This window comes from Zingiber officinale, chromosome 7B (genome assembly GCF_018446385.1).
Source record: "Zingiber officinale cultivar Zhangliang chromosome 7B, Zo_v1.1, whole genome shotgun sequence".
NCBI lineage: Eukaryota > Viridiplantae > Streptophyta > Magnoliopsida > Zingiberales > Zingiberaceae > Zingiber > Zingiber officinale.
This window is the reverse complement of record NC_055999.1, coordinates 105,975,275-105,997,822: the sequence shown is the minus strand read 5'-3', so window position 1 is coordinate 105,997,822 and position 22,548 is coordinate 105,975,275. Positions and strand designations below refer to the sequence as shown.

The 22,548-nt window shown below is 36.5% G+C and overlaps 1 protein-coding gene across 5 annotated transcripts; it reads right to left on the bottom strand.

Moving 5' to 3' along the window:
- Window positions 1–1,777: 1,777 nt before the first annotated feature.
- On the bottom strand, window positions 1,778–13,128 carry LOC122006732 (CSC1-like protein HYP1). Of its 5 annotated transcripts, none has more exons than XM_042562333.1 (10): window positions 12,691–13,128; window positions 12,391–12,546; window positions 10,610–10,673; window positions 10,143–10,352; window positions 7,475–7,663; window positions 6,069–6,367; window positions 4,466–4,742; window positions 2,919–3,188; window positions 2,447–2,690; window positions 1,778–2,124 (listed from the first exon to the last, which is right to left on the bottom strand). In XM_042562333.1, the coding sequence occupies exons 1-10, from the start codon at window positions 12,969–12,971 to the stop codon at window positions 2,090–2,092; spliced, it is 2,025 nt and encodes a 674-aa protein (XP_042418267.1). In that variant the 5' UTR covers window positions 12,972–13,128; the 3' UTR covers window positions 1,778–2,089. The 5 variants fall into 5 exon arrangements, with proteins under 5 accessions (XP_042418267.1, XP_042418266.1, XP_042418268.1 ...); XM_042562332.1 differs by having other exon boundaries at window positions 2,457–2,690; XM_042562334.1 differs by having other exon boundaries at window positions 2,457–2,690; window positions 6,198–6,367.
- Window positions 13,129–22,548: the final 9,420 nt, after the last annotated feature.

Genomic DNA, 22,548 nt, shown 5'->3' with positions numbered 1-22,548 from the left:
TTTTTCTTCTTGTTCGAATACTGAGATGAGGATGCATATAGACACTGAGCTATAAGCTCATTTAGTGTCCATTTCTCCTTTTGAATATTATAACTAATCTTTAAAAGAGTGAATTGTGTAGGCAGAAAGATTATGATAAGGTTCACAAGAACACTTTTAGACATGTCTAGCTTTAGTGTCTTAAGATTTATAACCAAGTTTGATATCTCCACGATCTACTCTCTAATGCTACCCTTCAGGTTGTACTGCATGGACACTGACTTCATGAGAAGTATAGTAGTCTCAACCTTTTTGTTTGAAGCGAATCGGTCTGCTAATTTCTTAAGGAAGATTTTAGTATCCTCATTCTTAGTTATTGAATCCCTATGTGATTCTAGAATAGACATCCTCATGATCATTAGGCTCATGATTTGATCGCCCCCACTTGTCAACTATCATCTTTTTACCCGCAGTAGAATCATTAGTTAAAGGTATAGGGTGATCATACCTAAATATAAAATCTAGATCCATGCAGCCCAACAAAATTGTGCATATCAACTATATAGTACCCCTTCCTTTGGGCCGACACACAATGTGCATGACTTAAAAGTTTAACTTAATTTGTGAGCTTCCTTAAACATATATCCGGCATAAAAATGACTTTTCGTTGGGTCAATCACCCTTAGCATGGGCATACATCCCTCTACGCTAATACTCCTAGTCTTCCAAATAGTTCTCACTTTGGTGATAATATAAGTTCAACTAAATAGCAAGAGCGAAGAAGAATACAGGAAAAATCGGTTGAAAATGGAGCTAAATTCAGTTATCAATCGATTGACACCCTTCTTAATCGATTAAGAATAGATGAGAATCGATTCACACGTGCACTAATCAATTGCCATTTAGTACATAGAAATTAGTCCCCTGGTCGATTCTGAAGGTCACTGTTTACAGTTCATCTACTCTAATTGATTGATGAACGTCAATCGATTCAGAAACCCTCTGTGGGCAACCTAATAAACTATAATCGTTTGCCCAATCAATTGGCAAACATCAATCAATCAACCGATCGATTCAGAAACTCTTTGTAAACATCCTCAAATTTTATAATCGATTGGTTGTTCATGATAATTGATTGATGAAATCAATCACCAATTAATTTTGAAATTCTTTGTTCGCAAATCAGGTTCAACTAATTGATTGGCTCAATCAATTAGTGAACTCCAATCAATCAATCCAATCGATTTAGAACCTTATCTAGCAATCCCAATCGATTGATAAATAATAATTGATTAGCCTAATCGATTTGAGAACCTTCGTCACGATTTGGCAATCCCGATCGATTGATCCTCATGCTAATTGATTGGTAAACACCAATCAAATAGCCCAATCGATTTAGGAGCTCTCTATTCGCAATTTTGAACATCTTAATCGATTGAATCTGTATGGTAATCGATTAATGAATATCAATCGATTGATAACTGAAAAACCTGATTTCTTATCACGATTTTTCAACCCAAAGAATCCTAAAATTGCGTCGCCAATCATGTTCTTCACAAATAATGCGAAAACCTCAATTCATAGGTTAAATCCTAACCTATCTATATTACATTCAACGGATATATATCAATTTCGCTCATCAATATGGAATCAAATGTAAAAATTAATGCATATGTAATAAATCGTTAAAAACTAGTTTAATCCACCCATGTGGAGTTAATCCTATAGGCACAACCTATTGACACCTCCAAGTTCGATGACGACCAACAGCACAACTCAACCACTATCAGCAACTACAACCACTAACAATCTATTTATTATAAGAACATGATCGTTATACATAACGGGATGAACAATAAGATTGCTTAGTACAACAATTGCCAAATGAGGAACATAAGCACCATCCTACCTTAGCAAACAAACATCCAACTGAATCTCTAACCAAACCTACTATGTCTCCAGAAATGCGCTATCGTATCAAGTTCTTGAACGTTTTCATGAGAGTAGGGGAGAACTATGATCGTCATTCAGATTCAAACGACGAATAGGCATCAATGCTGGATCACGGTATGCAGTCACGAGCTTGTCAAAGAACTCATCCATTGCTGGATCATTCAGATCTTCTCGATCTTTCTTTATCAAAGTCTAGAAGCAGCAAGAGTCCAATACATTTCGGTCAGTACATGTTCTATCAGAAGTGACAAAGAAAAGCAAGAACTTTTGCAAAAACAAAATTGACCAATATGAATATAAGATCCATCTATTAACACCATCATGATTAAGTAAAAGGTGCACAAAAGTTTGTCTTCAAGAGACAGGGCTCAGTACTTTGCGACAACTCAGTGGAAATAAACATCAAAACCCCGAGGAAAATTGAAATGGAAGATAGCCACTTCGATAGCATTTATAGCTCACATGAAAAAAAAAAGAACAAACCTAGAGGAAAGCAATAGATTTCGCGAGATACCTAAACATACCTCGGCAGAGAAATTGTTGAAAACAGGAAGAAAGCGCTTTCGACAATAGTCATTAAACAGAAAAGTAAGCACTGGAAGTGGCACAATTAAGCCTGAGGCAAGGGGTAGCTTCTTAAGCCCAAATATGCCAAATGCGATAACATGCATAAGCACAAGAGAGAATATCATCGAGTTGTGCACCACAGGCCAAAACCTGCCACCTGTGTCATACTTAGGTTGATACACATCAAATAGCTGCAAGAAAATTCCAATTCCAGAGATCAATTACAATATTTATTGGTCTCAGCCAGTAAACAGAGTCATTTCAAAGGTAGTAATAGATGTTGGTATTTATCACAAGTACAAAAGAAATAATCATAGTTAATGTTCACTAAACATCCCTATGCAATAAAGATGTTTCTACTTTCTATCAAGGTGTAGACTGGCAAACACAACAAAAATGTAGCATAAAATGCCACTCACCTGATTCCTGTAGATAATGTAACCCATGCAGAAGAAGATCAATATAAATGGCAATATCATTGGAGCTAAAAGGAAGTAAGTGAGGCCAAGGAGCACAAATAATAGAATCCTTGGTATTTCACTGTGGTATGGGATCGATGGTATGTCAAGCTCATCCTTGCTCTTGCTAAAATGTCTTGTTACGAGATCACTGATAAGGGGGATCGTGCGATTGAGTGCCCAAGATAAGCTAGTCCATGATGTCACCACATAAGCAATGAAAAATGAAGCCTAAAAAACAAGCAAATGGCTTAGCAATTTTTGATGTCAAACAAATTCTCTTAACTGACACTTCTGCCAAACTGCCATTTAGCAAAAATTAAATTATTGTCGTCAAATTAATAAAGAAAATTTATGACTAGCCCCATTGTAAGCAGGTAGGAGGATAATGAGTTGTGCCTATTTGTATAATACATACCAAGCAAGCCACTCAAGTACAACAAGCTGTACAGGAAAGTAAACAACAACAGGGGGAAAATACTAAAACTTGTTGTAGGAAAGATTTTGGTTCAGAAAACATTAATATATACTTAGCGAAACACAACTAATCAGCGTATCAAAATTTCAATCTTAATTGGTGACGTCACTTGTTGATACTAACCTGAACCACCCTATACCAACACAGTTCACCAGTAGCTATGGATATAGTAGGGCTTTGTCGGTTGTAGATTTTAGCTACTGCCCTATAGGCTTGGTGGTTATCAGCATCAAACTGTATTGGTGCCAACTATCTTGGATCAAATCTAATGCTATATCACTAGTCATTCACGATTAGAAACACAACTAATTGCACCTAGATAGTATTTTTGTATTTCAGCTTTTTTAGTAGTATGTGATGATCACACATAAGATTCTCTCCAGTTCAACCATCCATTATCTTCATCAATATATTCTTTTTGAGCAACATATCCTAGATATCTGGAACTTTTACTAACTGAAATTTATTGTCCAGCCATTATAATTATTTTCTTGCTTCTTTTGCCATTATTGGAACTACATTTATACATTCAATATTTTAGTTTTAGTTCTGATTAACTAAAAAACAATTTCTAAAATGTATCTCCAGAATTCAAGCTTCATAGTTTAATCTATTTACACTCACATCAGTTATCATGATATTATCAAATAGCATAAACCAACAAGGGTTTATAGGTGATAAGTTCATCAAGTATTAATGCAAAAAGAAACTTATAATTAACTGTGAACACTTGGTGTAAATCTACAATTACAAAAAAAAAAAAATAAATGTATGCTTTATATGGCTCTAACACTAGAATTTTTGTCTTCAAAACACCCAAATAATTGTTTAGGAACTCTATCTTAAACTTTTCTACACCAATAGTTATCTCAGTAAATAAATAGCAGTATAGCATCTGTAATTGACCTTCCTGTCATAAAAACCAAATCAATTTTCAGATATGGTTGTTCCAACCCTTATCGAGATTAACCTGAAATTCTAGAAATTTATTCAAGCATTTATGTTTCCAAGACAACTATAGTGCTTTTACCTGTGCAGGAACAGAAACAGCTAGTATTAAAGGAATAGTTTTTGGATCAAATAATAACTGTATTTGGCTTGTAACTGATCCAGTGAGCACATTTGCGAAAAAGAGGAACCATATTGTAAACAAAAGCATTTTATTGCATGCACTTCTCTCAATCTCACTTAGGGCTATATATCCTTGCATTGCAGAGAACAGCTTCATGATAGGCGGTATAAGAGCTGCCACCAAGTGAAGGATGAGGCTAGGCAGATAACCTGTTACAATCTGACTGACGACAGTTCTGCAAGTATATGATTTCCACATATATTATTATTCAGGAAAATAAGTAGAGTTTCAACCGATAACATGGCTCAATCGACAAAAAAGCAACAGTAAACAGTTGATTAGCACACCCTGTCAGTTTAATCGTATGATATAGCCATCTAAAAGGTGTTAATATGCTTATTGGGAGAAATAAGTTTCATATGAGTATTTTAAATAGCCACCCATTGATTAACAATCATTCAGCTAGTAACATAAGAAAAGATAGAGCAACAAAGGATACAATAAGAACTCCGCTAGGTGGGATCGGCTATAGAGTGACAAAGGATGCATAGAGTAATTTGAACAGCATATACCACAGGATACAAAAACTAGCCCTATAACCCCAGCTTCAGTTGGACAATGGTGATCAAAGTCACCGTGGAAACCAGAAATTGATTGTAAGTTTAACAAAGAAATTTGTAAAAACAAAATCTTATTCAAGAAAGATATTTTACCTTAACAAAGAAAATCTATCATATGAGCCAAAACATTTATAAACAAATTTACATCATGTCTGACAATCTAAGCTTTACATAGTTTGTGCCGTCCACAACAAATGCACAATTAGCAGCATCTTTATCATTTCTGAGTCCAGACCAGACTTCAAGACCCGCAGATAAGCTATCAGAGTGTCTCACAAGATTAAAAGAAGCCAGATTTAAACAAGCAGTTCGAGATTGAATAACACAAATAATGTGGTCAAGTGATTCCTTGTCCCTCCAATATCTTTTAATGGGATAAGGTTATCTTTCAGTTGTACAGGCTTCAGTCAAAAGAAAATTGTAATTAGTGGCTTTGGAGACTTGTTAAGACTAACCTTCAAATAACGTGGATAGGTTCCTTTTAGGCATAACATCATAAGTCATCTTGGTTTCAATATAATGAAAGAAGCTTGTGGTAATAAGAAATAAAGCCAAACATTGGCATCTCATGCTAACTTGAATCCACATAGAATTAAGGATTGACACTGGTTAATTAGGACCAAACCCATAAGTAATACATGTGTATGTAATTTGGGTATTATATCATATCAGCATTAATTCAAGGAAACTTTCATGAACCTAGAGGCACAGGATGTTACAGGAGATAGCTTGTGGGCATGGACAAAATTATCAAGACAGATTTGGTCAGCATGTTGGTGATTAGGGAGGCGGGGTTTAGGGGAGTATAGAAGCTAGAATGGATATAGATACAGCATTAAGTTTCCTCACTAGAGGGAAGAACATATGCAAACACAGAAATTCAATAATAGTTTTAACAAACACAAGTATAGTAAAAAGAATGAGTAACTAGAACTACCTACATTTTCAATATTTTTCCCAAAAATGGAAACAAAGCCTCCAATTGCTCCAAGTAAGTTAAACTTTGAACAATGCCAACAACTAAAAGGAACAAAATTATTAATAGAACAGATGCTGCAAGGATGATTAACTTCGAAATCCATCTTTGCATGAATGATGTAGAGAAAAAGGGCCAATACACATCGTGAGGCTCAGGAGCTTGTTCTGTTACCCATTCAGTCGGATTGACAGATTGTTGAATGTGAAGAGCTTTAGCTGCGCCATAACGAGATTTGAAGGAAACAAAGGCAGCAGGGACTTCCTAATTTTTATTTTAATAATGATCCAGTTAAGAAACAGCATGAAGCAAGAAAAGAAGCTACAATTAAAATACTTGGACAGAAGACATAGGTGAATCAAGTCTCCATTTATGTTAGTTCATATAAGAATAAGACCAGAAAGACAAAATTTCAAAGTAAGAAAATGGTAAAAATGGCTTTAGTGAAGCATTACATGCATGTCAGCTAAATCAACGAGCCCTTGTCAAAAGAACGCATACAAAAGAAGCTTCACCCGAACACAGATTTTCAACTTGATGATAGCAAATATTTTGCATGGATTATCACATAGAGTAAGGATCCTGATTTAGTTAGAAGCAACTTATGAAGAACATGCTTAGTGGCAGTGGTCAGCCATTGCTGGACTGAAGAATGATCTTAAGTTTTTTTATTTGTTGGGTAAAAGCAAAATGTGGCTCATCATCCTGCCCATAATACCAGTGCAATAGAGTGTCAAAACTGGCACCAGAATGGTATTTAAAAGCTTGCATGGAACATCTCCAACTTAGAGTTCCATCCCAAATTTTATTATATCAATGCATAGTTTAAAATAACTCCGCCCATCATGGACCAGTCATGGCCGGTCCCAAGCCCGGATAAAGAAGGAGAGTTGCATGGTTGCCAGTGAGCGTTAAACTATGACAAATGTTCAATGAATAGTTTAAAATATTTAATTTCTTAATCCTGCTAGATTTTCAAAAATATAGGTTATAACTATCTGAAATAAAAATATTCCATCCTCCAAGCTGACTTTAGCTACCTGAAACACATGCATCTAATCAACCAGCAAGAATGAGATGTTCTATCATTGAAGAAAACCTAGAGTTTGTTAGAAATCTACGGGCTAATGTACACAGTAAAACTTGCTCAATTAGTGTAAACTCTACGAAATGAAACTAAAACATCCTAAGAATACTGGATGAAAAGCATTATTCAAATTGACCCGAATAGAAAGATAATCATGCAATGGAAAGTGTAGTAACACTCAGTCTTAGCTTTGTCACATGATTATACAAAAACTTCAACCTTGCTGAAAAAGATGTGATTAATCTTCATATGGGATCACTGAAATTCAGGAGAAAGTGATGTACCTCTCCCCGTGAATCTGATTGCACTAATCTGACATTTTGTTCTATATCTTCCAATTTCTTCGAATAATTATGCACAAGATCAACACGTTTTCCAAACAGTCCAAAGAAGCCACTACGATTTTGATTTCTTGAGGAACTGGCAATTGATTTCAGGTGGGTGAGTTTCCTATAGATATTCTCCGCATCAGTCTGCACAACAATTTTCACATCATACTCAAATGAGAGTAGTAGAGCTAAAGACAAGCAAATGAAACAAAAGGCTTGCAGATCACAATCAAAACTAGATGCATATGGAGAATCTAAGATGTATCCAAAGTTTCACACGTTCAGTAGAACAGTGTTTTGGCAGTCTTAGGTAATCTAGCATATTCTTGCTCAAGACAGCTAAATGAATGAGCTTCAGCATTTATCAGAATATCATAACATTACTAATGTGCATTTCTCAAAGTTCTAGAACCCTTTACAAGCAGAAAGTCAGTAGTTGAGGCCATCAAGAAATATCATATGTTGACATCATAAGCTAACATTTACAAAAGCTGCATAAGGAAAGGTTGAAAAAAAAGGTAATTCAACAGCAGCAATGAAAGCCAAAGCTAGGTTTGGCAATATTCTAAACCTAAAGGCTGACAAATGCACTCAACTTTGTCATTTAGAAACATTCACATAACATAGCCAACTGAAATTTCTTATATGCATGTATAGCCAAGAATACTATGGGATAACTTAGCTATCTATATGTTAATTTGAAATGCTGATTTTTAATATATTCTCACTTAAAAGCAAGGTACTAGAACATGTACCTACATATAAAAGGTTGCCAAGTCAACCCTTTTCTAGGATTTCTTTCACAATATTCCCCTTAGGAGGAGGTCATTTATTTTGACAACGGCCTCCCAATCCTCATATCACATTTCTAATCTCTAGCCACTAAATCACAAAAATCTCTCACCGCAAGCCACACCCCTCTCCTTTTCACCCGATCTCACTTCCTTTCACCCATGTACAACATCACCGACACCAGCCCCCCCCCCCCTTCAGCAATCTTTCTAGTTGAGATATGCAAGATTCCTCCCTGCCTCACAAACTTCTCTTCTGAGGATTTTGGCATTGAGATATACATTCCTTCTAAGGCACACTCTTCAACATCTTGTCGTATCGAACCAAAGTGAACATACATGAAACAATGTCTTCTCTGCTTCTCTCCTACTAGGCCTCATGCATCCTCACGACCTACAATATCAAAGATGTCTTGGCAACCTACTTGACTGTGCATTGAGGTTTTTTACCCTTTCTCCTTTTACTTCCATGGGCAATTTAGCCTCCTTTCTTCCTCCCCATTCTGTAGATTCAACTTGTCCATTCTACCAGGCTACAATGGTCCCTATATGTTTTCCTCTATTCCATCTGTTCGATCATATCCAGTGTCCTTTCCACCAAGCACTCCATACTCTTCCGCAAAACACATACCTCTTCCTCAATGTCAAGACCACTCTTCTGATCTGCGCTCTTCTTCCTCATTTAGCAGATTTTGTCTTGATCTCTATCTTCTTTTATTTATGTATTGTATATTTGCAGCCAAAATCCCATGGGGACCTGAACAGAGAAGTATCATGCTCTCATTTTCTACTTCTAGCAAAGGGTCATCTATGCTATCCATCTATCCTTTAAGACTTTTGAGGGCTTTGTTTTTTGGGTTAAACATCAGTTTATTATGTGTTGTTGAATGGGTCACTTCAAGTAGAAGCTATTCACGAGATTTGTTCTTGAGATTTTCTTCTTGTTTCACTTTATCCTCTCTTTGTTGATGTGTTGGCCAGTCTAAGATCGTAGGATTTGAGTTCAAAGTGATCATTGGCTATGTGCTCCCCTAAGTTTTGTTTAGCCTGCATGCAAATATTATATTTTGTTTCACTATAGTCATGCCCTAGTCTTTTTTCTAGTTAATCTAATATGTTGGATTAGATGAAAATATAAAAAATATTGAACCAGGTAACACCGAACCTGAGGTGACCGACCCGGCCCAAGTTTCCCACCAATCATCAGGTAAATCAAGAAGCGCTTGCGGCGAGTGGCCTAGAATCCCAACATCTCATGGTTGCACACCCCAAATGCGTCGTAGTTGAGGATCGAACCGCGAATGTCTGGCTGACAACTTGGCTCCTTTTCGCTTACACCGTAGCCCCGGGGGCTAAAAAAAATTGCTCTCAATATATTGTGTCAAATTGATGTTTGAGGGCATATATATAATCAGAAGAACTAGACGAACACATAGGACTTCGTTCTATGTCATTCCGAGCTGTCTAAGTCCATCAGCCGATTTCGGCCGAACGGTGTCATTTAGCCTAGTAGCTTATTTAGCCATAGGATTATTTTATTACACATAGGATTAGATGAAAATATGGTTATTTAGCCTAGTAGCTTATGTAATAATTATCTCAATCATGATGTAATAAAATAATTTTCCCCAAATTCTACAAAAATATCAAATTTTGTAACTGCTCTAACTATTGAGTGAACATGATCAATAACTATTTTATATTTGAAGTGGACTAGTTCTATAAAATATATCAAAAAAATGGTCAATTTTCCAGAATTACAAGCTACTGAAACATTGAACAGTCTTCATTCATCAGGGTATAATTGTGTAGCATATTTTTCTTTTCCTTACTATGAGACCTTGAAGCTTGCTCGTTCGACAAACCACGATATTAGACAAGTAATCTGATGGATGATACTCCATAAAAAATGCCCGAACAGTGTCATTTATAGAATTCCCAGCATGTAAAGGGACATCACGAACAAGAATGGTATAATGATGTGGTTGTGGTTTTGAAGAACTAAAGTATGCAATTCTCTTCTCAGATATATATTTATACTCCTGCAAAAGACAACAAAGTACACACGAGTATGTAAATCAGGGTTACTCTTCACCAAGTGGTAGATATATAAATATTATACAACCTACCCAACCAAAGTTCAATCCTGCAATCCTTCAAGGAATATATATATATATATATATATATATATATATATATAGAGAGAGAGAGAGAGAGAGAGCAGAATTACTAGGAAAAAAAACTTCTACAAATAGGCAGGGTATAGCATGTGAAAAAACTCAGTACAAGCAACACTTACAGCATACAGAAGGTAACACATGACACCTGTTATTATGTAAGCTGCAGAAAAATGACACCATAACCTGCCAATAAATTCTTAACTTCAACAAACATAACCTCGCCAAAGAATGAGAATAAGATAGATAATCCTTCATATTGAAACACCCAGAAAGAGACAGACAAATTAATAACCATGAAGAATCTGCCAAGGAATTCTTAAGTTCTGAATGGCAATCCAGTTTCAACAAGCATCAAGAACAAAACTACTGATTTGGTCAGGTAAAAATGTCACTTTAAATGATACCAAAATCAAAGATTTACCTGAGTTTAAAATAGAATAATAAGACAGAGCCACTCTCGTTTACTATTTAATTTCCACATTAGCTGAGAGGGCCAAAACATTGACACATTATACACCCTATAGAGACAAGCAACATGCTCCAATCAAAGTAAGTGCACAAAACATCTATAACATACATTATATTATAAAATTGATCATTCAGAGGGGGTTTATTGGACAACATTTGAAAACATCAACAAATGTGGGCATACCCTGCTACTTTACCGGCTTAACTTTTAAGATTCACAGAACAATGGAAGATTCATATAGCCCTAGGGATCCCACCCCATGCTCGCAAAAGACTCACGCTTGTTCACCAAGGTGTTTCATAGGTCTTGGCTATGTTCTGCTTGATAGTCGGTGGGCAGAAACAAATGTTCACTCACGGCAACCGACATGGAACAATATTTCAAGTCATTCTAAACAATGATGTTTGTGAAAATTCAATCACAATGAGAATGAGAGGCAGAGAGTTAGGTAGGTAGGACACACACTAAAAGTTCTTTCCTACGTCTTTATCTTGGACGCTTAAACTGAATGCGTACATACCAAGTCAGACATCAGCATTTACATTTCCCATGTGTAAAACCTTTCAAAGAATGAGTCAGATACCTACATTCATACTCATGTGAGATATTGATCCGTCAAATTCTATATATGAAATTTATTATTTGAATTTAATTCAAGCTGTGTGAGATCAACTACTTAGCAAGTTTTTCAGTTTGTCAACCAAGATTTTGCACAAAGCACCTTGGTTCTAGGTTCCCAGCAAATCAATAATCAACTAGATATTATTAGCATCAGTAACCATAGTGTATCCAGATCATATTGTAAACAATCTATCAAGGTAGAAGATCTCAGTAGATTCCCTGACTCTCTGATCCCGTCAACTTTATACCCCTAGAATATATGAGGGAACTTCATTACATTATGACAAGGTAAGGTTGTAACGAATTTACAGGAAATAGATAGACTAGTGCTTCTGTGAACGCATCAGAATTGAAATAAGATGGCAAGTTGATTTGCAAATCTAAAGACAAAATCTTCCAACTCATGTCAGCTCCAGAATTTAATGACCAATTTTTGAGAACATTAAATTACTTAGTTAACAAATTGCCTACGAGCTAAGCTATAACAAGACCCTCATATCTGAAGTTTAAATTTGAACATTCTTGTCACGTTTGGACGTGTGAACTATACTGGACTATTATAGACCTCCCTCGCGATCTGACTTGACTTATTTGAACATACACTTCCGTAATTATTGGCACTAGCAAGCTCAAGCCTTCTTGTTCTGGATAACGTTAGTTGGATGCCCGCTTATCACAAGACATTAATTAAGACTTCAGATACTCAGAAAGCATATAAGTTTTTCCTCAAAAAAAAATAAACTAATAATTTGTGCGCAAGATATACAGCAAGAGAAAAGCACAATAAAATTGTGTGTAAATAGGCGTTACCAATTAGAGCCATCGTTTACATTTGAGATGGTGAACAGATCAAGAGATTTGTTGGGAAGATCAGAAAAGTCGATATCCCGAAGGTGGTCCCCCAAGTAATTAACGGGAAGGAGAACAAATACTCCTATGATTGCAGCAAGAGAAAAAACCTTCAAGCTGCAGAAAGTTGAAATCCATAATCAAAACAAAACCAACAAGACCCAAAAAAAAAACGTACTTTTTAAGGGTTAGTCAGAGTGATCTGTGCCACAATAAGATTTTGAGGCAATATGAGGAGAGATTGATAAGAAAAAATGGAACCTGAAACTGAAGATTCGATCAAAGACGACTCCATCGAGGCCGCACGAATTGTAGAGGTCTTCCTCGGTGGGTTGCCATGCCTTACGAACCCAACCGGCCGAAGGTAGTAAGGTTTCAATGCTAAATCGCCCGGGCGCTTGGGCACGGCCCTCGGCGACGAGTCGAGGAGCGTAGATTTTGATGTTGCACGGCTGCTTCCGGAGCACGGAGTAGAGGGCGAAGAAGAGGACGCTGATTCCGAGATTGATCCCCACCGACGTCAGAAGAGCCGAGACGATCATATCAATCCTCAGTAGCAGATCTCGATCGCTCTCCCTTTCGTTCGACTCTCATCACAAGGCACGACGCCTAGGCTCGGCGAGATGGGAGGGGATTGCGGAAGGAGAGAAGAGAAGCCTTTGCGGAGAAGTAAGAACTGACTTTTAAAAAAACATGCGACGCGGACGATGAACGGCGCACGAATTAATACACGAGTAGGCCTAGTTTGTTAACGTGGCATTTACGACGCGATTAAACATCGGGGTCGGCAATTACGTGGGTCCCGCGGTTCACAGGATTTATAGATAGGGAAAATTTTAAAATCGCTCATTTTAACTGAATTGGGTCGGTCAATCCAATCCGAATGAATTTGAAAAATATCCGATTCGGATGAGGAGTTTTCAGTATGTATCAGATTTGAGCCGAAAGATATTTAGGTTGTGTCAGGATCGAGTTAAATTATTAGGTAGATTTGAATTTAGAATTTAATAATTTTTTATGATTAATATGATGATTAGTACAATAATAATGAAGTATTAGATAAAAATAAAAAATTATAGAAAATAAAAAAAAAATTAAATTATTCGGTTAGTTGGATTATCTGAGTTCGGATTTAACATCTTTTGGCCGGATTCAAATTCATGTCAAGTTAGAATTCTTTTATAAAGTTTTTATTTAAACTTGATTCGAACCTATCTGATCCAGACACCCCTAAAAATTCAAGAGTAGATCTTTTAATCTACTTTTTATGAATGAGAGAATAATCCATAATATAATTATGGTTGAATTATTATCGCAATTCAGTCGTAATTTATTGTAATTTCTCTATAGGTTTATCTTCCTATCCAGATTATAATTTGGATCGAGATGGATTGTCGAAGATCGTCCCCGGCTTAGTAGTGGCCTCTGGCTGTTTATCTCAACTTAAACTATAACTTAGATGGAAAGATGAATCCAGAGAGGAATCACAACTAATTACAATCGAATTACGATCATGATTTAGCTAAGTGAGACTAAGCGAGGTCGTTAGGCATGCATGGCATGCTAGGCCCTTCCAAGCCCACACACGGCGTCATCTCATGGAGATCAAATTTTCTGATAAAAAACAATAGACCAAAGATGAACCATTTATAGTTATAGTCATATCGTGATCATGATTCTATTGTAATTAATTATGATTTTTTTTAAAGTCCATTGTCTCCCAGATTATTATTTGTCGGGACAAGTGGCTGGAGGTCGTCCCTCGCTCGGCACCATACTATCTAGTCACTTGCCCACTACCGACAGTCTTCAGGTGACTTTCAGCTATCTGTATCGATCCAAACTATAATCTGGAGATGATGAATTTATAAATGGACTGCAACTAATCTGATTATAATTATCTTCTGATCTATTTGTTAAATGTTGCATCAGTTGCAACGTCGGGAAGATGAAGGGGTGCTCATTCACCTTCATCTTCCTCCATTGAAAGCAGTCATCAAGGCATCGGTTGGTAACCGATGTCTTGCTTGCTATATATGATGGCGTCCAAGACAATCTGATCAGAGGAGCGCAGCGGAGGTGATCAGAGAGCTTTGCGAGGTGATCAGCGAGCAGAGAAGAACACCCAGTGGTTGGGATTTAGCTCGTGAACTTTGGAGCACTTTCCGATTGCCCCGTGATTGTGCTTCCGATAGCGGCTGCCCACTTCGACCGTCGCCGTCTTCAGTTGCGACTTCGGGAGATCACTGTGAGTGATTATATTTACCGCATTGTTTTATTTTTGTTTAATTTCGATTTTCATACTGTCAAAAATTACCAACAATGGTATCAAAGCATAGTTTTGAAAGCATGGAAATTGACGCGAAAAAGCTCGCGTTTTTCTTCTTCTGTCACGAAGAAGACGATACTGTTCATCAATTGAATCGATTAACCAATCGATTCAATTGGATTGAATCGATTGAAATTATATTCCAATCGATTCAAAATCACGAGATGAACAGTATTTTTGACAAAGCATAGTGAGAAAAGAAACTGCTTCAATCGATTGAAGAAAAAAAAAAGTGGAATGTGGAATGAACAGTACTTTTGACGAAGCACTGTAAAGAAAAAAAATGAAAATGTGTATAAAAAAAATGCATGCATGTTGTTTTTTTATTTTTTCTTCTTCACATACCTGAACAATGAAGGTTAATTAAATATATTTATTAATTAATTAAATACATATAAAAATGTATTATTAATTAATAAATAAATATTTAATTAATTTATAGTTCAATTTACTAAAAATTAAACCAGACCAATTTGTCCAATCAAACCTAGGTCTGGTTTAAATTATTAGTTGATTTAAGCAGACCAATTTGATTCAATGATACCTTAAGCTGGTTCAAATTATTTGTTGGTTTAATCAGTTCAGTTTATTATTGAATTAATTAGGGTGATCTTGATTACAGTAGTTGGGTTGATCAAATATAATCGGATTAGTTCTGTTGTGTCAGATTTGATCATAAAAATTAGATTTGTTCTAATAGATCAGACTTAATCCAATGGGCATTGGATGAATCAAATGGACCTGAGTTTAATCAATAAGTCTGAGATTGACTCAAATAGGCTTAAACAATAATAGAACATATGTCAGAAGTCCCTGTCCAATTAGATTAGTTCTAATGAGGACAATAAACTAAGCTTAAGATCCGAACTCCTGATTGACCGGTCCAATGGGTCAGTCAACTTAAATTCCTGAAAATCAAGAAGATTTGTTTTTCTTGATTTATAATGATGGTATTATACCTATATGAATTGAATTAAACTGGTTTTGTACTGGTTAGTCGATTTTGTATTAACTTTTTTAAATTCAATTTTTTAGATGGCACGGACTATTACCACATTGACTCGTCGCGAAGTGCGGCGAAACTAGCTCCAAGAGGAGATTCAGGAGATAGAGTATAAGACTGTTTATGGAGTCGACGGACATGTAAGAAGGTTTGATAGACTGTTCTGGAAACTTAAGCAAAAAGAGTTTCCAGTCCTGGATAGTTATAGGATCTGGACATTAATGCAATCATTGTCAAAGTATCCTAGGATAATAGCAGACTATGTATGGGGGCGTCATAAAGGATGCGTCACATATTCAAAACTATGTGAGGAACTACTTCACCATATGGGTGAAGAAGAGCCTGAAGAGTCTGAAGAGGACCAGGAAATGCTCGAGGAAGATTCAGAAATGGATCTGATGGAGAATCCTGAAAATGCCCCATCTAAAATTATCCCAAATGAGTCCAGGTTAATAGGGATAATGCTGGCTGCCACACTAGTGTTTGTCCTAGTGGGAGCAGTGCTGGCTTATCTAGTTTACTAGTGTTCTGTTTACTGTCGTTATGTACGAATAGTGTAAGCTCATTTAGTTTTTGAGTCATGTAATAATTTCTGTTGTTATGTACGAACAGAATTAAATAATGAAAAGTTATGTTATATGTTAACAAACTTGGAAATGATTAGTTCATTTCATGACATGATTAGTTCATGTGAATATGATTTGTTCATATATCCATATGATTAGTTTATATGAAAAATGATTAGTTCATTTTAATAATGATTCGTTCATTAGATGGGATATATGTAATATTATTGATCAGTGTTGATTAGATTAGAACATACAAATGATGAGTGGAAACATTGTTATCATTTGATTTTGTAAACTAACTCTAATTTACACTGAGTCAATAAATAATTACACATATATGAATTACACTGAAATAATAAATAATGTGTTTATTTATGTAGATCATGGCAACTAAAAACATCATAGCTGAACTCAATAAGGGTGAGAAATTGTATGGAGATAACAACAAAATATGGCACCTCAAGATACAATACGTTCTTGAGGAACAAGAAGTTCTAGAGGCTGTAAATCAAATCATGGAGGAACCGATTGATGGTTCTACAACATAGCACAGATGTGACCTTGATGCCTATAAGGCATAGAAAATGAAGGACTCCATTGCTAAGGGTATATTGATTAGTTCAATGGTGGATGACCTGATATTTGAGTATGAGTCATTACCATCTGCTCATGCTGTCTGGGTAGCACTTAGAGAGAAGTACATTAGAGTCAGTCTGAGTAAGCTTCGTCAGCTAACTATCAAGTTTGATAGCTGTAAAAAGCGCTCGAATGTTACCATAGCCCAACATCTCAGGGAGATGGGTAACATGATTCGAGAGCTTAAGACTGCTGGTTATGCGTTGACAGATGAACAACAGGCTCAAGCAGTTATTCGTTCCCTTCCTGACTCTTGGGAAATAATGAAACAGAATCTGACTCATAGTGAGAGTATCAAAACTTTCACTGATGTCTCACGCCATGTGGAACTTGAGGCGGAGAGGATTGAGTCCGCAAGGATTTCTGGTCAAGCTTTTGTAGCTGAAAGTTCTGGTTCCACGAATAAGAACAAGTGGTTTAAGAAAGGAAAGGGGAAAGGAAAGGAGGCTAATGTTGTTGCTGCGAAAAACCAAATCAAGAAGAAAGGAAAGAGATATGGACAAAGACCTATGAGCAAGTTGACTTGCTTCAACTGTGGCAAGAAGGGTCATTTTGCTCGAGAGTGTGCTGAGCCTAAAAAGGTAGATCTATCTTTGTCTTCTTTCCACGAGCAATATGTTGCAAGTACAGTGTTATTAGCTGATTCGTATCCTTTGTCGATTGTAGATTCAAGAGCAACGAACCACGTATCTCATGATCGAGCTACATATGTGGAGTACCGTCGGGTACCAACTGGCAACAAATGGATATATGTAGGAAACAATGCAAGAATTGAAGTCAAAGGAATTGACACTTGCAAGCTCAACTTACGTGGTGGAGGCATCTTGTTTCTACATGATGTCCTGTACACTCCTGAGATTCGACTGAGTCTGGTTTCCGTCATTTGTCTTCTTGATTTAGGTTATAATGTAAATTTTTATAGTCATTGTGTGGAACTTCGAATTAACTCTGTGTTAATTGGATATGGTTTTGTAACAAATGATTTTATGATTTTTAATATAGAACCAAATAATAATGATGGTTGTTTTTCAAACATTGCTCTTACTAGTAATGCTGACGTTAATGATGAAATTTGGCATGCTAGATTGGGACATATAGGACAAGAACGAATGAATATATTAGCTAAGGAGGGTCTATTAGGCACTCATGCTAAGATTAACTTGTCTATATGTGAGCATTGTCTTGCGGGAAAGACGACTAGAAAACTATTTGGTAAGGCTATTAGGGTTGAATCACCATTGCAATTAATTCATTCGGATATTTGTGGTCCAATGAATATGAAGGCTAGAAATGGGAGTTCTTATTTCATTACATTTATCGATGACTTCACACGTTTTGGTCATGTGTATTTGATTTCTCACAAATTTGAAGCATTGGATTGCTTTATTCGTTACTTGAACGAAGTTGAGAATCAATTGGAACGTAAGGTTAAAACCTTGCGCACTGACCATGGAGGAGAATATTTTTCTGATCAGTTCAAGACAATGTGTAATGAGAAATGGATTATTAGACAGTTGACTATCCCTGGAACTGCACAGCAAAATGGGGTTGCTGAAAGAAGAAATAAGACTCTTCTTGAAATGGTTAGGTCTATGATGGCAAAGGCTAATTTGTCAATCTCCTATTGGGGAGATGCATTATTAGTTGCGGCCTATATACTTAACAAAGTATCTTCAAAGTCAGTTCCATCTACCCCACATGAACATTGGACAGGCAGAAAGCCGGATTTAAGTAATTTGAGACCTTAGGGGTCAGCTACCTACGTTCATGATAAGACTCACGAATATGGAAAATTAGGACCTAGAGGTAAGAAGTGTATCTTTATAAGATACTCTGAGACTTCTAAGGGTTATATTTTTATTGGTAAGCGACAAGATGGAACCATCTCTGAAATAGAGTCAAGAGATGCTACTTTTCTAGAAATTGAGTTCCCAACACGAGGTGAAATTGATAAGACAATTTCTCTATATGAGATAGAGGAGGAGGATAATGTTCCTTTATCAACAGATCAGGAGATACCTGAATCTAGTCAACTGAGTGGGAGTAATTTGCCACTGAATGAGTCAGTTTCTCAACAGTCTAACCTTCGAAGAAGTAGTCGCCAGATTATTCCTCGAAGAATGTTTGATATTAAGAATGAAGCATTAATGGTTCTCCCAATTGATGATGAGGAACCTCAAACAGTTGAGGAAGCTTTGAGAAGCTCAGTTAGAAAAGAATGGAAAATTGCAATGGATGAAGAAATGGAGTCAATGAGAAAGAATCAAGTTTGGGATTTAGTCGATCTTCCTCCGGGCTGAAGGGCTATTGGGAATAAGTGGATTCTCAAAGTAAAGAGGATAACACATGGATCGATTAATCGATACAAAGCTCGATTAGTTGCAAAAGGATATACCCAAATGGAGGGTATTGACTTTGAAGAGACATTCTTCCCAGTTGTGAAGTTTGTGTCAATACGTGTCATCCTAGCTATAGTAGTACAATATGACATGGAATTACATCAGATGGATGTAAAAATAGCTTTCTTTAATGGTCATGTTGACGAAGAAATCTATATGGTACAACCAGAAGGTTATGTTGCTGAAGGCCAATAGAAAAGAGTATGTAGACTTCGGAAGTCTATATATGGGCTAAAGCAAGCGTCAAGACAATGGAACATAAGATTTAATGAAGTAATATTATCTTATGGTTTCGAAATTATCAATGAGGATCATTGTGTTACCTAAGAAAGGAAAAAGGAAAGTTTAACATTTTATCATTATATGTTGATGATATGCTAATAGCTGGAAGTGACATAAAGTGTGTGATAGAAGTCAAAAGTTGGCTTTCATCACAATTTGACATAATAGATATGGGAGAAGCAGAGTACATCTTAGGAGTGAAGATCGTTAGAGACCGATCAAAGAGGCTTTTGGGTTTGTCTCAAGAAGCTTATATCACTAAGATGCTGCAACACTTTAATATGTCAGATTGCAATGTTGAACAGGCGCATATAGCGAAAGGTACTGTCTTGAGCAAAAATATGTATCCCAAGACTCCTGAGGAAATGGCCGAAATGAAGAAGAAACCATATGCCAGTGTCATTGGTAGTTTGATGTACACTATGTTGTGTACCCGTCCCGATATAAACTATGTTGTTGGCTTAGTTAGTCATTTCCAGTCAAACCTAGGATCGAGACATTGGAAAGCGGTGAAGAGGATATTCAGATATCTTAAAGGAATAGCTGATTATTATCTCTGGTTCCAAGGATCAGATATGAGCCTAAGTGACTACTCAGATGAAGATTGGGCAGGGGACCTTGATGATAGAAAATCCATATCTGGCTATGTCTTCTTGCTGAATGGTGGCGTCATCTCATGGAACAACAAGAAGTAGACTTGTGTAGCCTTGTCGACAATGGAAGCTGAGTATGTGACTTGTGCAGCGGTTGTACAAGAGGCTGTCTGGCTAAGAAGGTTCCTGAAGCATCTAAAGATTGCTGAGGATAGTGGGAGTCATGTTACTGTGTAATGTGACAGTCAAGCTGTGATAGCTTTTTCAAAGGATCCCAAATATCACAGCAAAAACAAGCATATAGAAATTAAGTATAATTTTGTAAGGGATATTGTTGACAAGAAAAAGATTATTCTTGAGTACATTCCTATATGAAATATGCTTGCTGATCCTTTTACTAAGTCATTGACTAAAGAGTCATTTCATGGGCATGTGAAGTCTTTGGGACTTCGAAGAATGTAATTAATTGTAAAGACATTGTGATAAATGAAAAATGTCATGATTTATTCAGTGTATATGTCTTTGTTACATTCGAATAAAAGTCTCGATAAGCATGTTGGCAGATTGAGATTGGTCCACTCACATGGACAATCATCTCTATTTGTTAAGTACGAATAGAGGTAAAACTGTTGCTTATGGGATAACTTATGTAGCTGTGAATAAAGACATACCCATAAGTTAAGGTCGCCTTGATATTTGTGTCAAGATGAGATCATTTGTGTAATGATTGGAGTAAATGCACCCACCATTAACTGAATCTGCTTGAGGCCATATTAGAATTCATATGTTGAATTCAGGATTAGACATTGGGAATGTCTAGATCGAAATCTGTACAATGTTAAATTTAGAAAAAATATACGCTCTTTTTAGTAAAGAGAATAACATCGTAGCATGTAATTCATACCATATGTGATATGGCGACAAGAAGGGTAGTAGGAGAATGGATCCCTGCTTGTCTACTATGTGAGACCCTTGAGATTATAAGTTAATCTCAATCTTACCCTAAGTGACTATTTAGCTGTCTATTTGAAGTTTTGATCAGTGTTTGCTATTTTAGCATGTTTCCTATTGGCTATGGATGATTCGGTCTATGGAGCATAACTAGGAAAGCGACTGATTAGAATGAATAGATTCTAGCTAAAAAGAAATATTAAGATTGATTTACATCTGTGACATTTATTCACTGGTACCGGTTACATTTTTAGTTCAGTACATAAAATGTAATTGTAAATAATTTATTTGATTGGAGATATTGAACATGCTCTTGACATATGGTCAAAATGAGATATTAGAGATGTTCATAATGATGTAAATGAATTAATCTGGGGTAAAGGCAAGTCATTTATGTCCCTGATTCGTTCTATGGACATATGTCTCTGATTCGTTCTATGGAGCAGCTAAGTAAGGTGTGACAATCTTCTTAGCAATTGAATGTTCACTGTGCTTGCTGTCGCATAAACCATTTTCTCTTATGTATGGAATGGATGCTCTTATTTGGTCTTTGTGACTAAATTTTACTTTGGTCTTCGTGACTTGATCCTCATAAAGTCTTCGTAACTTATTTGGTCTTTGTGACTAAATTTTGCTCTGGTCTTCGTGACTTGATCCTCATAAAGTCTTCGTAACTTATTTGGTCTTTGTGACTAAATTTCGCTCTGGTTTTCATGACATGATCACCTTGTAGTCTATGTGACCATATGGATTGACTTGGACGAGTGGGAGATGTTAAATGTTACATCAGTTGCAACGTCGGGAAGATGAAGGGGTGCTCATTCACCTTCATCTTCCTCTATTGAAAGCAGCCATCAAGGCATCGGCTGGTAACCGATGTCTTGCTTGCTATATATGATGGCGTCCAAGGCAATCTGATCAGAGGAGCGCAGCGGAGGTGATCAGAGAGCTTTGCGAGGTGATCAGCGAGCAGAGGAGAACACCCACTGGTTGGGATTTGGCTCGTGAACTTTGGAGCACTTTCCGATTGCCCCATGATTGTGCTTCCGACAGCGGCTGCCCACTTCGATCACCGACGTCTTCAGTTGCGACTTCGGGAGATCACTATGAGTGATCATATTTACCGCATTATTTTATTTTTTGTTTAGTTTCGATTTTCATGCTGTCAAAAATTACCAACACTATTTATTTTATTTTATTTGTTTTGGATCAGAGGATCTGCCCCTTTCCCATGCCATGGAGGTACAGATTTGGGTAAATGCAAATACAAAAAGATCTATAATTTTATACCCGTAACGGCTACATTTGAAACTTTGTTTCCTTTTTAAATAGAATCAACAGTCGTCTCCTCCTCCTT